General features: G+C 40.6%; 1 protein-coding gene across 4 annotated transcripts; it reads right to left on the bottom strand.

The window, feature by feature from the left end:
- Positions 1 to 9,313: 9,313 nt before the first annotated feature.
- On the bottom strand, positions 9,314 to 24,079 carry wdr32 (WD repeat domain 32). 4 transcript variants are annotated; one of them, XR_007035114.1, is made up of 9 exons: positions 23,889 to 24,079; positions 21,424 to 22,152; positions 19,152 to 19,265; positions 18,405 to 18,602; positions 14,805 to 15,007; positions 14,572 to 14,649; positions 14,344 to 14,489; positions 11,143 to 14,030; positions 9,314 to 11,072 (listed from the first exon to the last, which is right to left on the bottom strand). XR_007035114.1 is itself a non-coding variant. In XM_047345670.1 (8 exons), the coding sequence occupies exons 2-8, from the start codon at positions 21,882 to 21,884 to the stop codon at positions 13,659 to 13,661; spliced, it is 1,572 nt and encodes a 523-aa protein (XP_047201626.1). In that variant the 5' UTR covers positions 21,885 to 22,152; positions 23,889 to 24,079; the 3' UTR covers positions 9,314 to 13,658. The 4 variants fall into 4 exon arrangements, 3 of the variants coding, with proteins under 3 accessions (XP_047201626.1, XP_047201627.1, XP_047201629.1); XM_047345670.1 differs by having other exon boundaries at positions 9,314 to 14,030; XM_047345671.1 differs by having other exon boundaries at positions 9,314 to 14,030; positions 21,424 to 21,942.
- Between the last annotated feature and the right edge of the window lie 1,468 nt (positions 24,080 to 25,547).

The following is a 25,547-nucleotide window of genomic DNA, read 5'->3' as shown; positions in this document are numbered from 1 at the left end:
TCTCCACACTGACCTCCGTAGCAGCAGACAAAAGACAGTCAGCGGAACATGACTCAGACCAACCCAGAACTTCTTTCTTCTTCCAGTCAATGTGAGGGTTGTGTTTCTGCAACCAGGAGGCCCCTAGGACTACAGGAAGTTCAGGTGAATTAATGATCATGAAAGTTACTTTTTCTTGATGATTACCTCCAACTGTTAAGGTAATCTCCTCCGTCCTGAGGTGTGAATAGTTCATGCTGCAACCATCCAATGCTAGCACGTTTCATGTGTCAGCTGACGGAATAAGTTTTATGCCGTTCTTATTTGCGAATGTTTCGTCCATGAATTCAGTGTCTGCTCCTGAATCAATAAACACGGACCCCTGGAGAGACATGGAAGAGGTTTGAAAACGAGCAGGAAAAAAGGAGGAGGCAGTAAGTTGACTTCGGCTCAGTAGAGACCTCCCTTCCTCTGCTGAGCCTGTCCTTTTAATGGACACCTGAGTGCTAAAAGTCCCTTCTCTCCACAATAAAAACAGAGCTTGAATCTTCTCCAACGATCTTTCTCCTCAGGGGTAATCTTGGTTCTGCCCAATTGCATGGGCTAACAATTCTCATTTTCCTCAGTGAGAAGTGACTGGCTCCTTCTCTCATGCCGGTGTGCAGAACCCTGAGTTAATGATGAGCGACCCTTCTCATGGCGCTTCTCCTTCCTTCTCTCTGCCAACCGAATATCAATGCGAGCAGCCAGGTCCTCGAGTTGTTTCAGGGAAGAGGGGTAGTCACAGGTCGCTAACTCATCCTTGATGTCTGCGTTTAGTCCTTTCAGGAATGCATCCATCTGTGCTGCCTCATTCCAACGGCTCTCTGCAGCCAACAAATGAAAGTCAATAATATAGGACGAGACTGACTGATCACCCTGTTTGAGGGACAGTAATCCTCTTGCAGCTTCACGACTTGGAATAACAGGGTCAAAAACTTGAATGAGTTCCTTGGAAAAAGTTTAATAAAGATTACAAGATGCAGACCTGTTATGCCATTCAGCAGTTCCCCACTGTTTTGCCTTTCCTGCCAGCAGAGATATAACAAAAGCCACCTTGGAGCGTTCAGTGGGAAAGGATGACGGCTGAAGCTCAAAATGAACAGTCCGACAGGGAGCAGGCAGAGAGGCAAAATCCAAGAGGCATGGCAAGGTCAAGAAACAATGATCAGACAAGAAGAAACGCTGGATATCTACTCACATGATGGCTTTCAAAAATCTGGCACCGTCTGCTTGTCAGAGTCAGTATATATCAGGGAAGACACAGGTGCTTGGCATGCCACAGATTGCACTGCACTGCAGCAGCCACCAGGTGCATCTCATCTGCTGATTGCAGCCAGGGAGACAGGGTAGAGCAGACGTGCCAGGATCATAACAAGTTTATACAGAAAAACTGAACTGCAGTGTTGTTTAACCAGCCATCAGGAGGTGATTAAGATATTCTGTGGTTCATTACTTTTTAATACCATTTAGCTTTTATAAGAATTGAGATACACAATTTCTGGCAGGTTTTTATGTTAGCTAATCTAGGTGTTTAAGGGCTAGTTTGCATTTTAAGTAAAGTTAACAACTTGTCTGACAGACCCTGTTTTATCTAATTTTAGGCATTTACAAACACAGCTCAAAAAATTTTAATATCGGGCAAAAGTTTCAGAAAATAAAAGTCAGATTCAATACAAATAGAGTAAAATATTTCAAGTGTTTATTTCTTGTAATTGTGGTGTGGTGATTATGGATTACAGATGGTGGAAACCCAAAATTCAGTGTCTGTGAAAATTTGAATATTGTGAAATAGTTATAGCATATTCATAGAAAGTTGAATGGAAGGAAAAAGTGTGGTAGGAAAAGGTTCAATAACAACAGGGATAACTGCAGCCTGGAAAGGATTGTCAAACAAATAATCCTCTCAATGCTCTCCTATTAAGAGAGCCTCACAGGGTGCATACTGAGGCTGGAGTCGGTGCATCAAGAGCGACCACACACAGACAAATACTAGACATGGGCTACAAATGTCGCATTCTTCGTATTAAGCCACTCCTGAACCAGACACAACGCCAGCACTGTCTTACCTGGGCTAAGGCGAGAAAGAACTAGATTGTTGCTCAGTGGATCAAAGTTCTCTTTTCAGATGAAAGAAAAGTTTGCATTTGGAGAAGCACAGAATCCACATTGCTTGAAGTCTAGTGTGAAGTTTCCACAATCAGTGATGATTTGGGGAACTAGGTCATCTGCTGTTGTTGATCCACAGTCAACACAGCCATCTACCAGGACATTCTAGACCACGTTATGCCTCCTTCTGCTGACAAGCGTTATGGAGATGCTGATTTTATTTTGCAGCAGGACTTTTCATGGTGTTACTGTGGTTGACTGATGAGCAAACTGGCCTGACCTGAACCCCATAAAGAATCTATGGAGTGTTGTAAAGAGGAACACCAGACCCAACAATGCAGATGACCTAAAGGCCGCTATCAAAGCAACCTGGGCTTCCTTCACACCTCAGCAGAACCACAGGCTGATGACCTCCATCCAATCTGAACTTTCTCTTTAATGACTAGCTTATTCATTTGACTGTGGTTCTCAGACTGTGGTACATGTACCATGGATCTGTGATTTATCCATGTTCCAGTTCAATGCTTGGAAACCAGTGTGATTTGCTTATTGTGCTCAGTAACCATTCTCCTTCTAACAATGCACACTAAGAACAATGTATTTCTCTGCATTTTGTACTTTCAAACATTGTAGCAACATGCTCACTAAAGAAGGTTGTGTATGTTTGTGTGAAAGATTTATTGACATATTAAATTTAAAAGTAAAAAAAAACCCTCCAACTTTCTCACAGATATCAAACTTCTAGTGATCTTTTTGTGATTTTTTCTACAACTAAAAACATGGAAGTTCCAACTACTGAGTTAAAATGAAATAACTGAATACATCCTTCAACCAATCAAGTGGTGCAAATGGATTGTTTTATTTTTTGGGGTTTCATAAAGTAACAGGTCACACTTTAAAGTGTTTTTTTTTTTTTTTTTTCTTCCGGCTCTCGGTGGAGGAGGACGCTTTTCTCTGTCTCCCGCACCCTCCCATATCTGCCCTGCTTCAGCTCTGTGTCTTGTCTTTCTTTTTGGAGCCTCTTTTTGCATATCTTCCAAATTCTGAGTTATGGATTTGGTCAGCCTCGTCTCTCAATGCAATTGATCAAATTTTCTCGACGAGAAGACAGGATGAAGGGGAACCCTCTTGTCCAGACGGGACAGTTTTCTACAGATACATGATGGACTCCTGGCAGAAGTGGAGGATTGTATGTCTGTCGATATTGTCAGTCGAGGATGTCGAAGATGTGTACAAAATTGGATGTTTGATAACAGGATTTCTGCTTTTTGGAGTCAGCGGTTACCTGGCATATCGAGAAATTCGGAAAACGTCGGCAGCTCTTCTGGCCATTGTAACGCTGCCTGGCATGTATGATGGGATCTGCAGAGCGATCAACACTCAGACTGAGATGTTACGTGAGCTGAATCGCAGACTGGATGTGATCCTTAGGATCGCAGGCAGGTTGCGGTACCTGGACTCAGGGGTGAAATGGGATAAATCTTGGAGAAAGTTGTTCGCTCGGACCTGGAATTTGGCTGTTTGGATTCACCATTGAGAAGAACCAGCGAGACTCTCAAAGCTGACGGAAAATTAAGAGTCAGCCTAACCCAAATAATTATTGTTTTTCTGAATCCGGCACCCCTGCCCGGCCTTGATGGCTGGCTATCTTCAACTTCTTCTCGAAGTTATGTAAACATGACGCTCTGCTCCCTCTGCCCCCTCCCTTCCCTGAGGACATCTGTGGACCTGCTCAGAACTGTGTGGCCGGTTGATGAACCTTCCATCGTACCATCAAGGACAATGGCCTCTGTGACAGTGCTTCGTGGACTTACTTTGCACACACTGACCTGCACACACACACATGCTCAAGATAAACATATGCACCCCTTCACACCGCCTTCACTGGATCCCCTGCATGATGTTGCTTCTTTGTGCTGAGGTTTTTTGCAATCTCAAACTGTATCCTGCTAAGGATAAAGTGTGAAATATGATTTATTCCCCCTCTTCTTACCTAATGTGGTCTTTTCTCATCTACGTAAATGTGTGATTTAATTACTTTTCATAAATTTTCAGATTTCTCAGAAGGATTACCAGCAAAAGCCAAATATTATTAATATTTGAAAACTTGGACTAAAGCTGTTTTTACACCAATGACCAGAGAATTTAAGATTTCTTAAAATGATTGTATTACAACTATATCATACCAGCGACAGCCAAACATTTTTAGTATTTAAAACGTTTGGACTAAAACTGTTTCATACCGGTGACCCAGCTTATTGACATGATGGGACCACAACTGCCTCATACCAGCGACCTCAAGGATTAATATTATCATTTTTCTTCAAGCACCGGATAAATTCCTTACCACAGAGGACTTAATGAGCTAATTACCTCTATTAGAAAGATTGGATTAGAACCAGCTCTTACCAGTAAACTCCCAAGGATTATTAATGTCATTTGATTTGTTTTTCTGTTTGATTTTCTGTATCATTGTAATGTTTTTCCTCATGTACAGCGCTTTGAGTGCCTTGTTGCTGAAAAGTGCTATATAAATAAACTTGACTTGACTTTAAAGGTTATGTTGCACCACTGCTTTATTATGCAGCTCTGTCGAAAAGAATCTACTGCCTGCCACATTACTTCTGTTTTTAAATTTTTTCGCCCACCTAAATATTTAAGATTATAAAACAAAGGTTAATACTAAAATAACCTGAGTAAATGTAAAAAATATATATTTATTTAAGGATAAAAACAATGGAAACCAACATCTGTGATAAAATGTAATTCCTCCACCCCCTTCTTAAATAACTAGTTAGCTGTACTTAACATTTTTTGATTGAATTTCAGTAGCCACACCCAGGCCTGATGACTGTCTGGCCTGTAGAATCAAGAAATGACTTATGTAGAACCTGTCTGACAACATGATGTAGGCTTAAAGATCTCACAATGCAACACACCATTCCCAGATTTGAAGAAATTCATAAACAGATGAGAAACAAAGTCACTAATATCTATCAGTCTGGAAATGATAACTCCAGAGAACTACAGTGAGAGCTGTTATCTACAAATGGAGAAAACATGGAACCAAGGTGAACCTTCACAAGAGTGGCTGCCCTACTAAACCACTCTAAGAGAGCAACAATGACTCCTTCAGGACATCACAAAATAACCCAAAACAACCTCAAAAGCTCTGCAGCTGCCACTTTTTTCAGTTTAGGTCAGTGTTCATGTTTCAACAATATGAATGAGAGGCCAAAACCACCACTGACCAGAAAAAACAAAAAGGCCCATCCAACATTTACCAAAAAATATTTTGTTATTCCCCAAGATGTGTGGGAATATATTCTGTGAACTGATGAGACAGAAGTTGAACTTTTTGGATGGTGTGTGTCCTGTTACATCTGCTGGAAAAGTAATACAGCATTTCAGAAAAACATAATTATACCTACAGTCAAACATGGTGGAGGTAGTGTAATGGTCTGAGCTGTAAGCTTCTTCATGACATCTACAACTTGTAGGGACTGATGGAACCATAAACTCCATTATCTAGCAGTAAATCCTGAAAAAGAACCTCCAACCACCTGTTCGTGCAATCCCACTTCTGCAGTAGGACAATGACCAAAACCCACAAGCAGGTCCACCCGCGAGTGACTCAAAAACAAACGCTCAATGAAGAATTTGGAGTGGTCAACGTCTGGATTTAAATCTCATTGTTATACTGTGGCATTATCTTAAATAGCCTGTTTGCGCTGAAAAACTTTCAGTGTGATTAAATTGAAACACCTCTGCAAAGCAGAGGGGACCAAACTTCCTCCACAGTGATGTGAGACTAATTGCCTGTTATCACACACACTTAGACATCCAGTTTTAGGTTCAGTGGCGATTTTTTCCACACAGGACCAGGTTGGTTTGAATAGCTTTATTCCCAGGGTAATGAAGCTATCATTTGAAACCAGTCTTTTTGTAATTGCTCAGGTCATCTTTGTCTGATATTAACATTTGTTGATCTGAAACGTTCATGTGGGACAGAAAAAAAGCACAAACAGAAGAATTCTGTAAGGGGGTAAATACTTTTTCACAGAGCTGCATCTGTAAAGATGTTAGTAATTAAAAATGTAGGATTTACTGAGGTGTACTTCTAAAAAAATAAAATAAAATTGCGAACCACTGCCCTAAGGCAAAGCTTCACTTACTTTATTTTCTTGCACAAAAACTTGTGTTTAACGCATTAGGATTTTATGTGATAGACCAATATAAAATCCCAAAAAATTAATGCTGTCCTTGTCCTTGTCAAGTTAAGTGAAAGCCCATGTCTTGGTAGGTTTATCTGTTGGCAGGACAACTATTAGATGTGCACGCCACAAATCTGGCTTTTATAAAGTGTGGCAAGAAGACTAGAAATTCCCACCACACTTTTCAGATGTGAATGAACAGAAAACCGCAAAAAAAAAACATGTATCACTTTGCCTTGACTCTATGACTATACAGGTCTTTCTCAAAAAATTAGCATATTGTGATAAAGTTCATTATTTTCCATAATGTCATGATGAAAATTTAACATTCATATATTTTAGATTCATTGCACACTAACTGAAATATTTCAGGTCTTTTATTGTCTTAATACGGATGATTTTGGCACACAGCTCATGAAAACCCAAAATTCCTATCTCACAAAATTAGCATATTTCATCCGACCAATAAAAGAAAAGTGCTTTTAATACAAAAAACGTCAACCTTCAAATAATCATGTACAGTTATGCACTCAATACATACCTCTTTGTCTTGAAGTGGATTTTCTTCAGTTACTGACTCAGATCTTCTGGTTGAGATCAACAGCATCCCAATGCACGTGCCCAGCGTGCAATGGCGTTTACCACGACTCGCTGCTCAGACGTCTTTAGTTGTAGCTTCGTCTGTAAACAATGACTAATAAAACTGAGAACAAACGTAAACAAGACTCTAGGTGGTTTCTGTCGCCCCCTTGTGGCAGCAGGTGGGTAACTTACTACATAACCAAATGCTAGAGAAGTCGGGATCTGAACATTCCAAGCTGGTTTAAACCATTTCACTTCACGTTAAAGACGTAATCCAGCTGAAAGATGAACCTCCGTTTCATTTTTTCTCAGTATGGCCCTGCATATCTTCCCATCAACCCAGACCAGTTTCCGTGCTCCGACATCACATGTTTGACGTTTCCCCTACATGGCTTGTAACAAACTGCAAACAAAACTTGAAATGACTTTCCTGTACCAGTCTTTTAAAAAGGCCACATTTGTAGGGGTCCTCATAATGCCGTTGGTTCACAAATGTTCTCTAACAAACACCTGAGGCCTTCACAGAACAGATGGATTTATAGAGAGATTAAATTATAATCAGGTGGACACTATTTTCTAATTAAGGGATGTCTGAAAACAACTGGTTACACTGGACTTTATTTAGGAGCATGAGAGTGGAGAGGGCTGAATATACAGGTCCTTCTCAAAATATTAGCATATTGTGACAAAGTTCATTATTTTCCATAATGTCATGATGAAAAATTAACATTCATATATTTTAGATTCATTGCACACTAACTGAAATATTTCAGGTCTTTTATTGTCTTAATACAGATGATTGTGGCATACAGCTCATGAAAACCCAAAATTCCTATCTCACAAAATTAGCATATCATTAAAAGGGTCTCTAAACGAGCTATGAACCTAATCATCTGAATCAACGAGTTAACTCTAAACACCTGCAAAAGATTCCTGAGGCCTTTAAAACTCCCAGCCTGGTTCATCACTCAAAACCCCAATCATGGGTAAGACTGCCGACCTGACTGCTGTCCAGAAGGCCACTATTGACACCCTCAAGCAAGAGGGTAAGACACAGAAAGACATTTCTGAACAAATAGGCTGTTCCCAGAGTGCTGTATCAAGGCACCTCAGTGGGAAGTCTGTGGGAAGGAAAAAGTGTGGCAGAAAACGCTGCACAACGAGAAGAGGTGACCGGACCCTGAGGAAGATTGTGGAGAAGGGCCGATTCCAGACCTTGGGGGACCTGCGGAAGCAGTGGACTGAGTCTGGAGTAGAAACATCCAGAGCCACCGTGCACAGGCGTGTGCAGGAAATGGGCTACAGGTGCCGCATTCCCCAGGTCAAGCCACTTTTGAACCAGAAACAGCGGCAGAAGCGCCTGACCTGGGCTACAGAGAAGCAGCACTGGACTGTTGCTCAGTGGTCCAAAGTACTTTTTTCGGATGAAAGCAAATTCTGCATGTCATTTGGAAATCAAGGTGCCAGAGTCTGGAGGAAGACTGGGGAGAAGGAAATGCCAAAATGCCAGAAGTCCAGTGTCAAGTACCCACAGTCAGTGATGGTCTGGGGTGCCGTGTCAGCTGCTGGTGTTGGTCCACTGTGTTTTATCAAGGGCAGGGTCAATGCAGCTAGCTATCAGGAGATTGTGGAGCACTTCATGCTTCCATCTGCTGAAAACCTTTATGGAAATTAAGATTTCATTTTTCAGCACGACCTGGCACCTGCTCACAGTGCCAAAACCACTGGTAAATGGTTTACTGACCATGGTATCACTGTGCTCAATTGGCCTGCCAACTCTCCTGACCTGAACCCCATAGAGAATCTGTGGGATATTGTGAAGAGAACGTTGAGAGACTCAAGACCCAACACTCTGGATGAGCTAAAGGCCGCTATCGAAGCATCCTGGGCCTCCATAAGACCTCAGCAGTGCAACAGGCTGATTGCCTCCATGCCACGCCGCATTGAAGCAGTCATTTCTGCAAAAGGATTCCCGACCAAGTATTGAGTGCATAACTGTACATGATTATTTGAAGGTTGATGTTTTTGTATTAAAAACACTTTTCTTTTATTGGTCGGATGAAATATGCTAATTTTGTGAGATAGGAATTTTGGGTTTTCATGAGCTGTATGCCAAAATCATCTGTATTAAGACAATAAAAGACCTGAAATATTTCAGTTAGTGTGCAATGAATCTAAAATATATGAATGTTAAATTTTCATCATTACATTATGGAAAATAATTAACTTTATCACAATATGCTAATATTTTGAGAAGGACCTGTAGACTCTGTGTTGGTCTCAGTTAAACACGCTAAGGTTTGTGATTGGGATGTAAAAAAAAGTCCAAGAGGAATACATACTTTAGCAAGGCTCATAGAAACACTGGACCCAAAAACATGGCAGTCAGCTGAGCAACCAAAACTTCTTTAATGAGCACTAAATAAGTATCATTTCTAGATTACCTGCTGTGTAGACAACAGTAATGTAGAAAACAACTAACTGTAAGCGTTTCAGCGTGTTTTATTTTGTTTCCCCATCCTTCAGATTTATTCACTTAATGGTGCACACATGAAAAAAAGGTAATAGTGTGAACTTTCATGAAACCCATGGCTAAATACAAGTTAAAATCCAAAACCGGAATCAAAATAACACAAAACCAGTCATAAAACCGGGCTTTCTGCCTTTCTTTTAAATACATGGGGTGAAAATAGTAGATAAGACACTTCAAAGAGCTTGTGAGTGCAGTTGAAGTAAAAGCAGCAGAGAATATACAGCATCCTTTCACACTCAGCTCAGTCAGTCACAATACATGTGGCTACAAAATGCACACATCTGCATTTAGATTGGAGTGATCTGGTTTATTTTGGTGGAAGCAAAAAGGATGACTGAGCTGAAGGCGAACTGCAGGTTATGAAAGCGGTTAACTGAGGTACAGTGCGTGAAAGCATCCTGGCAAGATGCTTACAAGAGCAAGTTTTGAGCTGGAAACTAAAAAATCTCATATGTGTTGTTTTTAAACCTTTATCTCAAACTCACACTTCAGTCCCTTTTCCCCCCCATCTGTTAACAAATTATTAAACACAGACCTTGATCTTTCATTACTTTGTTTGCAAATGCCTGATTTACATACATCAGAGGGTTAGGGCAACTGTAAACACGTTTTTTAGGTTTAAAGTCAAAATACCTAACAGTGCAATGGCGCCCTCTTCAGCGGCCAGAGAAAAGTACGTTACAAAAAAATTAAGGCCTTATAAATTGCATCTTTTCTTTTTAATTTATAACAGCAGATGTTATTTTACTTCCCAGCTCATTTTACTTGAATCCACCATAAATCATATTTTGGCAACTGACAGCTCGGCATAGAGCATAAATAATAAAGGAGAATCATCAGAAAGGCTGGTGTGCATAGCAAGAGTTTGTTTTCTGTTTCCATAGCCAAGTTCTAATGTATCCTTTAGTCATTCAGTGCGACAGCTGTGTTATACTGAGGACTAACTATCAGACTATCACAGCAGATATTCTTTCGCTTGTTTATTTCTGTCTGGCAAAAAAAAAAAAAAGATGGCTGCAGCGATCCGTTTGTTCCCAGTGGGTGGCGATGAGAGGGAGGATAGGGGTGCAGGCTAGTTACCTTTATGAACACGCTAAAGTTGACTCCTAATGAGACAAGGGCAGAACATTTTTTACTGGGAACACTTTCATCCTTTGAATAATGAAAAATGCAGAGACTTTAGTCATGAAATAAATGATCATGAAGGCTCCATAAACACCTTTAGAGGCCATCTATGTGCCAGCTAATTGTTAGGAAGTGATGCTGGGTAAAAGTAAAAGTAGCGTTTTCCTTTCATCACAAAGGTAAACTTATGGATTTTTTTTAAAGCTCTACTGGGACTTTATCTGGAACCATGCTTTGGTCAGATAAGACTAATATTGATATTTTCAGCAACTAACGCTTCAAATGGGTTTAGTGTAAAACAAAGGATTGATATGTGGAAAAGCAACCCATGCATGCTGTTAAGTATGGTGGAGGATCTATGATGCTGTGGGCCTGTTTTTCATCCAAAGACTCAAGGTGCATGGGATCGGGAACTTTTAGTAATACCTAAAGATTTCACGTAAAAATCTGGTGGCCTCTGGGAGTGAACTGAAAATGCGTCGTCATTGGACCTTTTAACAGGATGAGGATCCAAAATCTGGTGGCCTCTGGGAGTAAACTGAAAATGCGTCGTCATTGGACCTTTTAACAGGATGAGGATCCAAAATGTATGGCTGATTCAAGACAGAAACGACACAAAATTCACCTTTTTCAAATACCATCTCAGTTCCAGGAACTGAATCCTGTAGAAGACCTGTGGGTTAAGCTGAGGAGACAGGAGCATAAGCAATGACCCAGGACCATCTAGAGAGGTTGTGCAAAGAGGAAGGGTCAAAGGTCCCTCTCTGTATGCTCACTTTATGAAATATAATGAAGAGGCTAAGCTTTATAGAGAAGAGAGGGAGTTCTACAGAGTCCTGACAGCAGACGTACCAATAATTGCACAACTGGTTAAAAACATTTCTTGACTTGGGACATGTTTCTGAACTAAATAAATGTACTTTTCTTTCAAAAATTTCACTGTGAAAACATGTGAATTTGTTCTAAGGTTTTTAGGAAATGTTTGTCAGCATCCGTTATCCTATGTTAAAGAGCTCCGTAGCTGCCCAGAGACTATTAAAACACCAGACAGAGCAATATGAGCTCCTATGAATTATGCAGTCACATTTACCAATACCAGCCTTTGAATTAATGCCCAATTTCCCGGATCGCCAGATGTTTCCATTTAAAGATTTAAGCTAAAAGCATAAAATGTGGGGGAAAGTAAGAGGTGATTAGAGCAACAACTCCAAAGAAGCCTCAAAGAAGGCCAGAAAGTGACAGTATTATCAAATCAAACACCGTGCAACGGTTAGTGCCAACATTAATACACAGAGTAAAATGACTAAAAACTACAGAGGATTTGGACAGAGGAAAGAGGTCAGAGGTTGGGAACACAGAAGCAGCAGGCAGGTAAAGAAGGGTAGGTCCTTGAAGTTCAGATTGTGTGAGCACAGAAGCAGCACCTGTGGCGAAGGCATGAGTGAAGCAGTAGAGAGCGGAACAAGGCGCAGCGCAGGAAGTCAAGTAAAAATGACAAACAGCATACACAACAGTCAGTTCGTCTCCGGGGATTCATTAATACTTGACTTTTTGCATTATTAATGTTGTCCTCCTGAGACGGCAACATCTGGATGTGCCGAGTCTCAAAAAAAAAAACCAAAAAAAAACCAAACTACTGTTATATCTACTATTATAGAGGCAAAAAGTGATCCTCGGTAAGAAAAAGGAGCCACAAACTGATAGTTTGTCCTTGCCTGATGTGAAGTTGCATCAAGAGCTGCATCAAACTTCTGCTCAGCCTGGATGAAAGTTTTGTTTGCAAAAACCAAAATGCATTTTCTTGGTATGTCAACTTCGAGGTTCCTTAAAGTTCCGGGCTAAAGAGGCTCAAAGTGTCCCTCCTCTGCTGCCACCTGGCAATAAGCCAAAAGCTTCAGTCTTTCATTTCTTTACCCCAGTCAATGGCTGTCGGTTTGACAGCTAGCACCTAAAAACACACAGCCCATTTGACAGCTGCAGACCTGGGTCCTCATGTACGTATGTAACACTAGAAGTAAAAGAATCATATTGTTAAGTTAAGCTTTTAAGCTAGCTTTAGAGATTCACCGAGAAATCAGCTGGCGACTGGACCTGGACGATTTTCTGCCTGATGGACCCTGACAGATGACCAGCTGGTCGGAGATTCCAAAAATCCAACCTTTTTCGAGTCAGTAAATGTACCATACATAAGTGCTACCTGACAACATTCTTTGGTTCGTAGACTATTACCGAGTGAAGAAGACTCAAAGTTGGCTATTCTGAGTATCAGTGAAGCATTTGAAATTAGATCAGAGGAAGAACAAAGTTGTAAGAAGCTAAAAGGAAACTATTTTTTACAACATGTCATTACATGTCTGAGGTTCATATAGGACGCAGGAAAGAGACAGAGAGCGAGACTTTCAGCAGATAACAGGAAGGTTGAACCGAGGACAGCAAAGTTGCTCTGTATTATCGCTTTGAGCTTTCGTGTCATGGAACACGGAAACACTGGCAGCTTATCAGAAATCGGAGAATACCGTTTTAATGCTAATCGCTTGTACAAGATGCTAAAATATGAAAAATAATCATTTTGTCTTGGTTTTGAAATATTAGTATAATCGGGTTTTATGGCGACGGCTCTTTCACACATACAGTGTGACATAGGTTAATTATGGATGAGGGGGCAGGAGGAAAAATATTTTGAATGCTGTTCTTGTAGTCTTTTGTATATTAAATATTAGTTTTTAAAGAGAGACTGAAATTGACTGAAGGTAGGTGAAAGCTTCACAAAAAGCAGAGGTCAAAAATTCTTATGGGTGAATCTCTAGTTAGCTTCCACCTTCAGGAATATAGAAGCAGATGTGCACATTTGCTTCTATATTCTGGTCCAAACTCTGGTCAAAAGATCTTCTGGTTCTGGAACTATGTTTTTTGTAAGCATGTTCATTTGACGGCCTTGCAGAATGTTGGGGTTAGCTGTCAGTGTTACCATCTGTAAAATGCTTCCTTGATATATTTCCACACTTTTTGTGCAGGCATCGAAACTAGCACTTCTTTCCCCAGGTCTGCAGTGCTCGGGCTTTTAACAACACTGGATACTAAAACTTGGGCTGGTAAAGCGCCACACGTCCGCTGAGGCAGCCCGAGGCCAGCTGGCAGTGCGTTGGGGAGAACTTGGTGGTTAGGACCACGTCGCTGTGCGAGTAGATGGAGCGGATCTCCCGGAGGCAGCTAGTCTGGACAGGCAGGCAGTCGGCTAGCTCGCTGCACCGCTCATCAAAGGCGAGCAGGCGGACACCGTAGCCGTAAGGAGAGCAGATGAGCCGTCCGTCGGGGCTGAAGCACAACTCCTTGATGTAGCCCCGCCCCACATTGGCCTCCTCGATGTAGTGAGTTAGGCGTAGAGAGCAGCGAGGAGACACCAGCGGCCGCGTGGGCGCTCCCTCCTGGAATTCGTACACACATGTCCACTAGAGGAAGTGAACAAAGAAAGAATGTTGAGGAAGTGTAAGATATCCTGAGAATTTACCATTAGTTTATAGCGTTTATGTTTAATGAACCACAGTGAGTGTTCCTGATGACTTTTACCAAACTAGTCACAGCTAATGCTAATGTTCATGCAGGCAGAAGAGAAGTATGATGTCAAGCTGTAGTTGTTGTGGTCTTTTTTGTTGCAATGTGACAAAATGTGAAAAAGTTCAAAAGGTCAGGAATACCTTACTTAGCAAGGCACTATATCTAGAATTAGGATGGTATGAAAGCCTGTGGCGGCAGGTCCCTCACCTCCTGGTCGTCCATGTTGCTGGAGCACCGGATGAGTGTGGCCCAGCCTTTAGGATGCAGCTGTAGGGAGGTGATGCAGTTCCCTCGGTCCTTCTCTCCGGGGATTTCAGGAGTTAAAACCTCAAGGCTGTTCCTTGGAGAGAGACCTGAGAAGAAGTAAAGTTTGATTGCAGGCAGGAGACTGAAGTCACACTGGGCTATCAGTGTCCTACTAAAATCATCTCTGACCTTCTCTGTGAGGATGAATCTTGGAGTCATGCCCCTGGCGAGGAGTCACAGTCGATCTTGATGCCGATGTGCCTCCGTCTACAAGACACACAGTATTTGTTTTACATTTATACATAAAAAAAAGTTTTCCATTTTGGTGTTTTTTAAATGAACTCCAGGAAGTGACTGCAGACGTTTAAATTTGGTTACTTTTCGTTTTCTGTTGAGTTATTAAACAACAAATCTGTTCTGACCAGAAGTGAGGGGGGTCCGTCGGGCTCGCAGCATGCGGTAGCTGCCCACTTCCAGGGACTGGGTGAGGTCCAGGTCGTGAAGGATGAGAAGGTATCCTGAGGAAGTAGAGATGAGCATCTTGGAACAATCGGGTGTCAGACGCATCCTCATCAAATAGCGAGTGTGGAAGAACTTCTTGTGTGGGCAGCCATCCTCAGTAAATCTGCAAGAAATTAAATGTATTACGTTTGATGACACAGTAACATTTCTAATATACTGGGATTTCACTTTTATAGACATGCGCTGCTCAAAGTGCTTTGGCAATGATCAAACACATGCAGTCTGGACTAAGAAGGAAATGGCTTGAGGAGTTAGTCATCAGTAGAAATAGCAAAGATTCACAGGATCATTTCCTGCCAATGACCTTTTAGTTCATCTTAAAACTTACGGTTCCTGTTTTTACCTCATAGAGGAGATGAAGGGAAAGGCGTCGATTTCACAAGGCATAGACGTTTGAAAATGAAAGAAATTACCAGTTCCCTCTAAAACCCGAACAACACAAACAACCAAATTAGGTAAAAACTTTGCAATACAAAAACTCTCTAAACAGAATGTGAAGCACTTGACAGAAAACACAATTAGTATGTTGTCTCTTTTAAATGGTCGTGCACAACATGTTTTGCTAAAGTATTTTTACCCCTTAAACCTTTTATAATTGTGTGGCATTACCACCACACAATGTGGCACGTTATAGTGTATAGCTTTTATATATATTTTAAAGATAATCTGAAAAGTGTCACTGTGTTTGTATTCGGCTCCCTTTACTCAGACAACCCTCAAAAAATCCAGTGCAGCCGGCTGCTTTCAGACCTCACCATAACAGAGTCCACCTGTGTGTGATTTAAACTCATAAATATAGATCATCTCTGAAGGCCTCAGAGTAGAGATGTGTAATTATTGCGTCATTTATCATTATCGTTAAATATTTTTTAATGAATCATAATTCATTATGTTTACAAAGTCGACAAACAGATTGGGATTGTTATATTTAGCTTTTTTCCACAGTTTGTATCATGAGAGCATCAATAAATACATTTTAAAACATGAATGAATGCAGTTATTCTGTGCCGTTTAGCAATAATATACCTGTTAAAGTCATTGTTGCCCTGTTTTAAATTGATTTCTTGGCATTTAGGGCATACCATACAGAGAAGCTGGTTGCTTACCTGTGCCAGGCCAGATTTGCTCTACAAAAAGGAAATCTCCAGGTGGAGTCCTAATTGCCTGAGTGACTTTATTAAATCAAGACTGGATCCAGCATCAAAGTAGGCAGGCCACATTGATGTAATAGTAACCTATGTTTGTATGACCTTCAACTATTTGGGTTATTTGTGTGTCAGTTCGTGGCAGAGTGTAAGGGTGTGTGTGTGTTGGGTGGGTGAGAGAAATAAGTGGGTTTGTGCTGATGAGTGGGTGTATGTGAGTGAGTTTGTCCCCTGGAGGTGAAAAGCTGTGGAGAGAACCTTAGATGGGCTGCAACACAGCATCCAAGAGCAGCAAAGGACTGGAGGACTCTGCTCTATGACAGACAGACACACTGGGCCAAGGACACTGGGTAAGCAGCCCCTGTGCCTCCCCGGACAAAATATCAGAATAACTTTTTAAGTCCATATCGCCCATCCCTACCCCAGAGATTTGTCTGAAAACATTAGTGAACGATGAAGACAATCCATCATTTGAAAATGGAAAAATGTTGCACTTCTAAAAACCTACAAAGACAAGTAAAGAGATCCATAGTAACTCTGGAAAAGTGTCAGGGATCCAAAGCTCAAGAATCTGTTGACAGACAAACCATTAGTTGCATTAGATACTACAGAAGTCTGGCCATAAGAAGTCCTGTTTATAGTTTGCCATAAACCAAGCAGGGGAAACAGCCACCATGTGGATGAAAGCGTTCTGGTCAGATAAAACCAATATGCAACTTTCTGGCCTTTATGCAAAACACTGTACGTCGGGAAAACTAACTCCACATTTTTGCAAAGACACCATCCCCAAGGTGAAACATGGTGGTGGCAGTATCATGCTGTGGTGACGCTGTACTTCAGCAGGAAAGATGATCAGAGGTAAAGAGCTGAAGGGAAGATGGATGGAGGTAAGAGATTCACCAAACTAGCAGGACCACAACCCTTAACATACAGAAAGAGTTACCAAGGCATAGTTTTAGTCTCACAGCATATTCCTGTTTTAAGATGGCCAAACTATTCAATTCAAAATCTGTGGCACAACGTAAAAATTGATGGATTGACAGCCGGTTTGCTGTCTGAGCTGGAGCTCGTTCTAAGAAGAGGTTGTAATGGTAAGCAAAAATTATGGTTCAGTATGGATCCAGATTTTAAGGTAATAGTTCGGTATAGGGCTGCAACTAACGATTCATTTGCTAATCGCTTAATCTGTCTATTATTTTTTCGATTAATTGATTACTAATCAGATAGCAAAAGGTGCTTAATAGGAGATTCTTTACATGAGTTGAACCAGATGAAGCTAAAGCTATGCCACTGGAGGAGTTCTGGATAGAGTATATATAAAGACAAAGAAGGGTTTTCATCCTAAATGCTCAATACAATTTTTGTAACATTTCTGTCCAATTACTGCTGAGTGGGTTGTTCTTTTAAGCAAATGGCATGTTTTAGCGTCTGTATACTCCAGTTAAAAGTTATTCGATTACTAAATTAATTGATGATTATTTCAATAATTGTTTAATCTGATTAATTGTTTCAGCCAGAGTTCCATATGTTTTCATTACGCTTCAATCAAGAAAAATACATGAAAATATATATATATTTTTTTTTACTTCGGTCAGCATTAACCATCGATCTTTAGCAATTTCTGATATTAATTTCATTTTATTTGGTTTTAAAACTTAGAAAAATGGAAAGTATAGAACTGATTGGAGATTTGGTTGGATTTTTTTTTTTTTTTTTTACACGAATAAAGTAGTATAAGCAGGCATAGCCAATACCTGGATAGATAAGATTAGAAAATAATTCAACCACATGAAAACGGTCAATGTTTATGCTTAGAAATAGACCGTGCCCCTATAAAACATGTTTAAACCCCTTTGGAGTTGTTTTGGTATTATCCCACTCTTTTGTTCCAGTTGTACCTGAATGCAACATGCGTAGCTGTTGGAGAACTCCGCTCTAACCAACCGTGATTCCTCCAGTATTTTATGTGAAATGGAGTTTGGGCCCACTGGATGCTACAGGCAGCCAATTAGACGTCAGCTAATTTTTCTCCGGTACCAGTGATGTTTACATTCAGCTTGCCGTTGTTTCAGGTGAGTAATTCAGTTAGGTGCAGAGCGAGCTATGTACCTTTTTGCTGTTCTAAAATGTGTACGCTGACATAGTTTTGGTTCGGTCCACCTTTTTTACTCCACTGCAGCTGCATGAGAAACCTTAATGTTCCCAAATATGTACCGGATTTTTGGTACAAATACATGTACCGTTACAGCTAAATCTAAGTAGAATGGGAAGAATTCGGTCTTAATTATGCACTGCTTTGTGTTCCAAATACATGCATTCGATTGCAAGGCACTGCGTACTGTAATTATAACCAACCTGTTAGTGTCCCACGTGATGACGTTGCCATCAAAGCCAGATGTGACCAAGAGGCGAGTGTTGGTGTCATATTCGATGTTCTTCACCCAGCTGGCGTGGCCGTGCAAGGAGCAAACCTTCGAGTTCAGCTTACGAAGGTCCCATAATGCAATTGTGGTGTCATCGGAGCAGGTGGCAAACAGGCGATTGTCCAAAAACCTATAGGAAGAAGGTGGAAAGGGATACTTTCTCAACCAATAGTCAAAATCTGATTTCAAGAACAAAGTCGAAATGGTGAGAAGAAAATTCAAATGTCAAAGTATTGAGAATGATGTGGAAAAAATATAATTTAGAAAAGCCGGAATGCTGAAAGCAGTTTATTCCAAGCAGGTTTGGCATGGTTTTTGGCCTCCATGCTGACAGCGTTCTGAGGATGCGTCCGCAGGATGTTTATATGCTGAAGGTGAAGGAAAAAACCTATTCTAAAGCACTAGCTCATTTACACAAAGCATGATTGCCACAGGTCTTTGCTCCAGCATCATTTCTTCTTCATTTTTGTTACTTTTTTCTCATCATTTCAACTTCTTTTTGTTCATTCAACTTTAGTCTCGTTATTTCGACAAAATGTACTTTTTTGGACTTTTTTTTAGGACAGGTAAACAAAAAAAAACTTTCACCTCATTGTTTTCTCTAGGTGACCCTATTACTTCGTCATGCATATCAGTTTTTAAAACCCTGACTCTATGGTTTTAAGTGTAGGATGTGCACCTTATGTTGTTCACACAGTCCTCATGGGCCTCCGTGAGGGTTTTGATGTGCCTGGATGAAATGGGGTCAAAGAGGAGGACCTCTGTCTGCTCACAGGCCACCGTCAACACAGACCTGAGTGGGGTGCACAAGAGAAGGAAAACGTTTAATTGTATCATCATCCAAGAAATTCTACATTTATGAAACCGGGTCAATCATGCAAAAGTAAATGAACATTTTACAGCAGGAAGGAAACAATACTTGAGGGCTTTATAATAATAATACACAAAAAAACATACACAAAACTATGATAAATATTGCAAAGAAACAGTGAGGGATGCCCCTACTCCTAATGTTGCTTTTTTATGCCCAAGTGGAACATTAAAGCGCATCAATTTTCTCCGTTAAGGTTAACTGAGTACAGGTGTATCTCAATAACTTTTAAGCATAGAGCAGCACAATATACTGAACTAGAGTCGTCATCACAATATCAATGTCTATCACAATCCAAAAAAACTGCTTGGATGCAATATGTGGTAGGATGTTATATCTTATGAGTCCAGCATGTAAATTCTGCATGACGACAATATATTGTCCTGTTGCTTAGACGGTCAGTGCCCCCGGTACCCACTCTTGACTTATATTTTAGTGCCTGAAAAAAAGCTGACAAAGGAGTGGTGGGGAGAGTGTGATCCAGAAAATGTAAGTTAATCATTAATTAGAATTGATAAAATCATGGCCATATTTAGCGATACCATCACAACTGCATATTTTCTTGATGACATACAGCCCCATTACAATATCATGGAAAATTTCATCTTCCTCAGTAAATCAATACAAAAATTAAAACTCATATTATACCGTTTCATGATATATTTCAAGCGTATATTCTTGTTATCTTGATGATCATGGCTTCTAGGCACAAAGAAATTCTTATTTCTTGACATTCGAATAACATAAGATCAATAAAAAAATGCTTTTTAAAAACAAAAACGTGAAGTATAAGCCTAGGCACTCTTAAAGGAAGACTGCTGACTGGACCGATATCTAGAAGACAGTCACTGACACCGTCCACAAAAGGGTAAGCCACAAAAGGTCACTGCTTAAGAAGCTGGTTATTCAGAATGCTGTACCCAAACATATTAATGAAAAGTTGAGTGGAAGGACAAAGTGTGAGAGAAATAGCTGAATAAGCGATGAGGATAACCGCAGCCTTCACTTAATGCATATTAAGTGAGAGCTTCAAGAGCCACCACACAGAGGTAGCCAGGACATGAGCTACAACTGTCTTATTCATGCGCTAAGCCACTTCTGAACTACAGACATTGTAGGAAGCGTCTTACCAGGGTTAAGCAGAAAGGAGGAGCTGGACTGTTGCTCAGTGGTTCAAATTCCTGTTTTAGAAGAAAGTAAATTCTGCATTTCATTTGGAGAAAGAGTGGAGAGGCACAGAATCCAAGCTGTTTGAGGTTCAGTGTGAAGTTTCCAGTCTGTGATGATTTGGGGAGTCATGTCATTTGCAAGTGTTGGCCCGTTGTGTCATATCAAGTCCAAAGTGCTTCATTACTCCTTGTGCTTGCAAGCTTTCTGGAGGTTCCGATTTCATTTTCCAGCCAGACTTGGCACCTGACCACACTGCCAAAAGTACCTGCTTTAATAACCATAGTATTACAACTCATCAAAAAGGAGCCCCAACCAACTACTGAGTTCATATACGGTATATAACATGGTCATACTTTTTAGTAACCCGACATTTCAGTGTTAGAAATCCTTCTCGAGTTGTTCTGGTGTATCATTTTCTAGCTGAATTTTGGGTTAGAATTAGCTGTAAGCCACCACCATGAAAATAAACTAAAATAAACGCTTGAAATGTACCACTACGTGTAATACTCTACATGCGAGTCATTTATTCTGATTTCGATGATAATCTAATTTACTGAGCTGCGCTGGCATATGCACTAAAGTGAGGCCAACACTGCAAGAAGGACTTACTGCTGCATGAGCACACAAACAAACGTGACCCAGACAAGACAGCTTGACCCGGTTTGGCTGCAGGATTTAGGTCCTGCATCTGCTGTCTAGTCAAGGAGGTTTGAACCCTGGCTGTCCTCAATAGCTGTGACCGCAGTGGGGAGCTTTCTAAATGCACTGCATCATGCATGTAAAGTCAACTTTAGATCAAATTCCCATAGATAAAGGGTTGAAATTAGAACGCATAAGGTGTTGCATGTGTTAATGCAATCAATGAAACATGTTAGGCTTACATTCATGTCCTACAGATCTCAGCACTTACCCATCCGGTGAATACTCCAGGTTGAATACTGCTCCGTGGGTCTGAGAACTCAGGTTGACCGACTCCACAGCCGGATTCATAGAACAGTACAAACTGGTCATTGTCCTGAAGTTATCCCTGGCTGGGTCCACAAACAACCCCCGTCTGATAGTCCTGCTCTGCAGCCAGGAAAACAGACTGTTCCCCTTATAGCCGTCGCTACTGGAACTACCACCGCTGCCTGCCTGTGGAGCGGCGGCCGGTGGGCTGCGGCGCTCTCGATCCTCCAGCCGGGGAGAGCCAGCGCTAAGCTCAGGCTGGTCCTCGCTGCTGCTCCTCGGCGGCGAAGGACAGACCCTCTGAGCGACGTCATCTTCCTCGTCCGGCCCGTCGACAACAGGGTCTTCTCTCTTGCCGGTGCTGCCGGGCCTATCCTGTGACTCGTCGGCGTCCTCGCTGTCGCCCTGGTGTTCCGAGCTCATTGTGGCGGCTTCAGACCGTCCGCACCGCGGTTCGTGTCTCCGGGACTCAGCGTCTAGGCTCAACCGTAGAAAGTAGACAGGGTCCAGTCAGTTACCGAGCAGGAATTCCCTCCGCGTTTGTTACACGTTAAGTTGTCATGACGGAGGACGGTAGCTGCAAAGGTGCGATAGTGAAAATCTATTTTGTTGCCAGATTTGGCAGCGCCTGTTCGCCGCCCATCAACACAAACAGGATTAGCTCCAATCTGACCGGAAACAGCGGATGGCCCTTCAAAGTAAAGGCGTGACATTCATTTAGATCAGCGGTTCTAGAACACTTTTATACAACCCAATTAAATAATTACTTTAACAGGTGCTACCATCTGGACAGGTACCAAAGGTTTAAACAAATCACGACTTTAAAACCACTAAAATGTTTTGTCAAAAAGGTTTGGATCGTTTACAACTTAAAGTGAGACACTTTATGTCAAAGTGGCAGAAGGACCCAAGCTTCCTTTGGTTGCACAGGATAATGCAGTGATAGAACATGTTCTGACAGTGAAAATACCAAAGGAAGAGATATATATTGTTATTAATTTGTGTTGCTAATAAGCATGGGTCAGTATGATAATCTCTTTGTATGATAACTGTGAATAAAGAAAATCACAGTACTTATATAAAGATTTCAAATAAAAATGTATAACATGATCTTATTGCATTTAATTAAAACAGAAAGCATCAATTATTTAGACTGATGCAAAATAATATAACATGTATTATTATAGTTACAAGAATGTTATTATTTTTGGAGACAGAACTATTTAAAAACAGCAAATATGTAAATCATTGTAAGCGAGGGAAAAATGTAACAACTGTTAAGCCAGCTGACCAGGAGTGCATATGACCACTAATTGCTAATAGGGATATTCTGAGGCCTTGGATGTCACACCATAGGGCATTCTGGGGACTTTGTGGCAACCTGGCAGACACACCAAAACACAACGTACAGGCAGCAGTCAGAAAGAGATAGAAAGAGAGTGATATATAGTATCTGCAGTATATAGATAGAAAATGGAAAAAGTGAAAAAGGACAGTTTTATTTGTTGAAAGAGTTTAGGGCCTAATATGACAAAATTAAGCTTTTAAATTTGTAAGAGCTGAATGATATGCCAGCAAAATACTCATATTTACTTTGCAGTTTCTGGTCTTTTTGCATAGATTTTAATTTTTCGCTGCTATTGCATCTGTGCTGGTGGGATTTTGTGTTTTTATGTTTCCAAATTGTTATTTTCTTTTACTTATACTGTAGCATTTCGAAGTCGTTCTACAATGTAAAGTCCTTCATATGTAAAAAACACATTACTCTGGTTTATGTTTCATTTGCATAAAAGAAAAATAAATATTTGTTAATCCCTCTTTGTGGTTGCAAGCTGATAAAACATCCCATGCTTATCTATGTCAGTCCCAACACAAATCAGTAACACACATGTTAGGCAGGTGGGAAAAAGTGTTTACTGTAATGTGGAAAAATTGAAAGTCCTGTTTACATTTTTGTGTTCTACTATCACGCTAGATGCTGCTCCTACACAGCAGCGAATACTGGAATATTCAACACAGCGGGTTGACATCTTGTGGGAATTCCTTATGGTAGTTAGCCTGTTCACTGAGAACATAGTAAATTTCACAAGTTTCTGAATTTAGAACTAAAACGTGGATAAACTGGTCATTCACATACAAAAGTTTTGACTCCAGAAATGACCGCTCATGTAGCCAGTTTGTTCATATTTAGCAATCAAATACAAAAATCGCATTTGTGTGCCACTAAAACGCACCCAAAAGTAGCACCTGCGCCACAATTTAAGATTAAGATTACAGACAAATACGGGGAAAAAAAAGAAACTCACTATGAGACTATTCAGTCAAAAAATGTCATTATTATTTTTGTATAACAATTGTATAACAATCAGAATCGTTTTAAAACAAAATACTTTTATAAACTGACCACCGTTTAAAGAAATACCTTACCTGTATTGATCTAAAAGCCAGCATTCACGCTGAATAAAAAAAATCTTAGCTTATCATTTAATATCTTTAACGGTATCTCCATTTATTTCACAGCTCTGAAAATAAACTTGGTAAAAAATATTTTCTGTAACGGTAAAATGAAAAGTCCATGCGGATGTTTACGGCTTTCTTCGGCAAGTTTCACCGTTTGTGATCCGACCAAAACAAATACCAGAAGAAAATGACGAAGTTCCGCTTCCGCGAACTTCTGCTCTTTCAACTTGTTGCTGCCATCTGCTGAACAGATGCTGTAACTACAATGTATCTCAATGACCCGAGTTCTACAAAAACAAGGGACGTTTTAGGTCGATCCGTGCGTTTTCTGATAACTGGATTTTCTAACCAGAAACCAAAGTTAGAAAAACAACAAATAGATTTCTGTTTCAAAATGCCAAATGTGAAATTCGAATGCAAACTTTTTGTGGCCAAAAACGAATGAGGGAAATAGCTATAGTTAGTTTAAATGTTGTTTTCTGTCAAATATATTAAAACATTTAATCTCCGCATCGGAGAAACGAAAAATTACTTCCTTTGTCATATTTCTAGACAGGCACCAAATTCTACGAGTACTATACATTGTGACTGTAGGAGGCGATGTTCTTTCATAACACTGACTTCTCTAAAACAGGGCACATTTGTTTACATGGGGCAAATACAAAGAAAAACGTCTATCAGTGCGTTGTGTCCACATACACAAATCAGGCAGGCTATCACAGTGTGTAGGGAATAAAAACTTTGTGGTAATGTTTCTATTTTTTATCGCATAATTTCAAATCAAACAGAATTCTAATATAAGTAGGCTATATGTGCATATTCTCACACAATATTGACCCTGTTCTGCCACCGGGTGACACCAGTTTGCTGGGACAGAGATAAACACGCAGAACCTCTCACAAGTGACTGTCAAAGCAGGCTGAGATTTGTGTGTGCTGTAACTTAGCTATTTAAACAAGTTATTGTGTTAATATTGTTCAGGAAAATTAACAGTGTTATAGTCTGGTGGATCTGTGTTTTAAGGCAAAGTGCATTGATGCTCTGATCGTTACGTTGACCTCATCCACAAAAACTAAAAGCTTACACGAATTAAGTATTCCCAAAGAGGAAAGCCAAAGTGTTCTGAAAAAACAGCACCTCCTAGAATCACAATATATGATGAACCCAGAACTAAGTGCCTGCTTAAATAAAAATGAAAATATGCTTCATGTTTTTGTTTCTCTGAGCTTGAATTCTTTATGTTAAATATTTGAAACAGGAAAATAAATTAAAACGATTTCTCATCCTTTTTTGGCCACAAAAAACAAAAACGGAGGCATCCGGTATAGATGTCCGAGCCACCTCAACTGGCTCCTCTCGATGTGGAGGAGTAGCGGCTCTACTCCGAGCTCCTCCCGGATGGCCGAGCTCCTCACCCTATCTCTAAGGGAGTGCCCGGCCACCCTACGGAGGAAGCTCATTTCAGCCGCTTGTATCCGGGATCTCATTCTTTCGGTCATGACCCAAAGTTCATGGCCATAGGTGAGGGCAGAAACGTAGACCGACCGGTAAATCGAGAGCTTCGCTTTTTGGCTCAGCTCTCTCTTCACCACAACGGACCGGCACAGCGCCCCCATTACTGTGGCA

Source organism: Girardinichthys multiradiatus, chromosome 19 (genome assembly GCF_021462225.1).
Source record: "Girardinichthys multiradiatus isolate DD_20200921_A chromosome 19, DD_fGirMul_XY1, whole genome shotgun sequence".
Taxonomy (NCBI): Eukaryota; Metazoa; Chordata; class Actinopteri; order Cyprinodontiformes; family Goodeidae; genus Girardinichthys; species Girardinichthys multiradiatus.
Note: the sequence above shows the minus strand (reverse complement) of the source record. Positions and strands in the feature narration are given on the sequence as shown.

Bases quoted from the DNA above. Each gene is read 5' to 3' on its own strand.
- wdr32 (XM_047345670.1), bottom strand. From the start codon at position 21,884: ATGAGCTCGGAACACCAGGGCGACAGCGAGGACGCCGACGAGTCACAG. The intron at 19,266-21,423 runs GTAAGTGCTGAG...CACCCCACTCAG, and splicing joins CTGGAGTATTCACCGGATGG to GTCTGTGTTGACGGTGGCCT. The intron at 14,490-14,571 runs GTCAGAGATGAT...ACTTCTTCTCAG, and splicing joins GATTCATCCTCACAGAGAAG to GTCTCTCTCCAAGGAACAGC.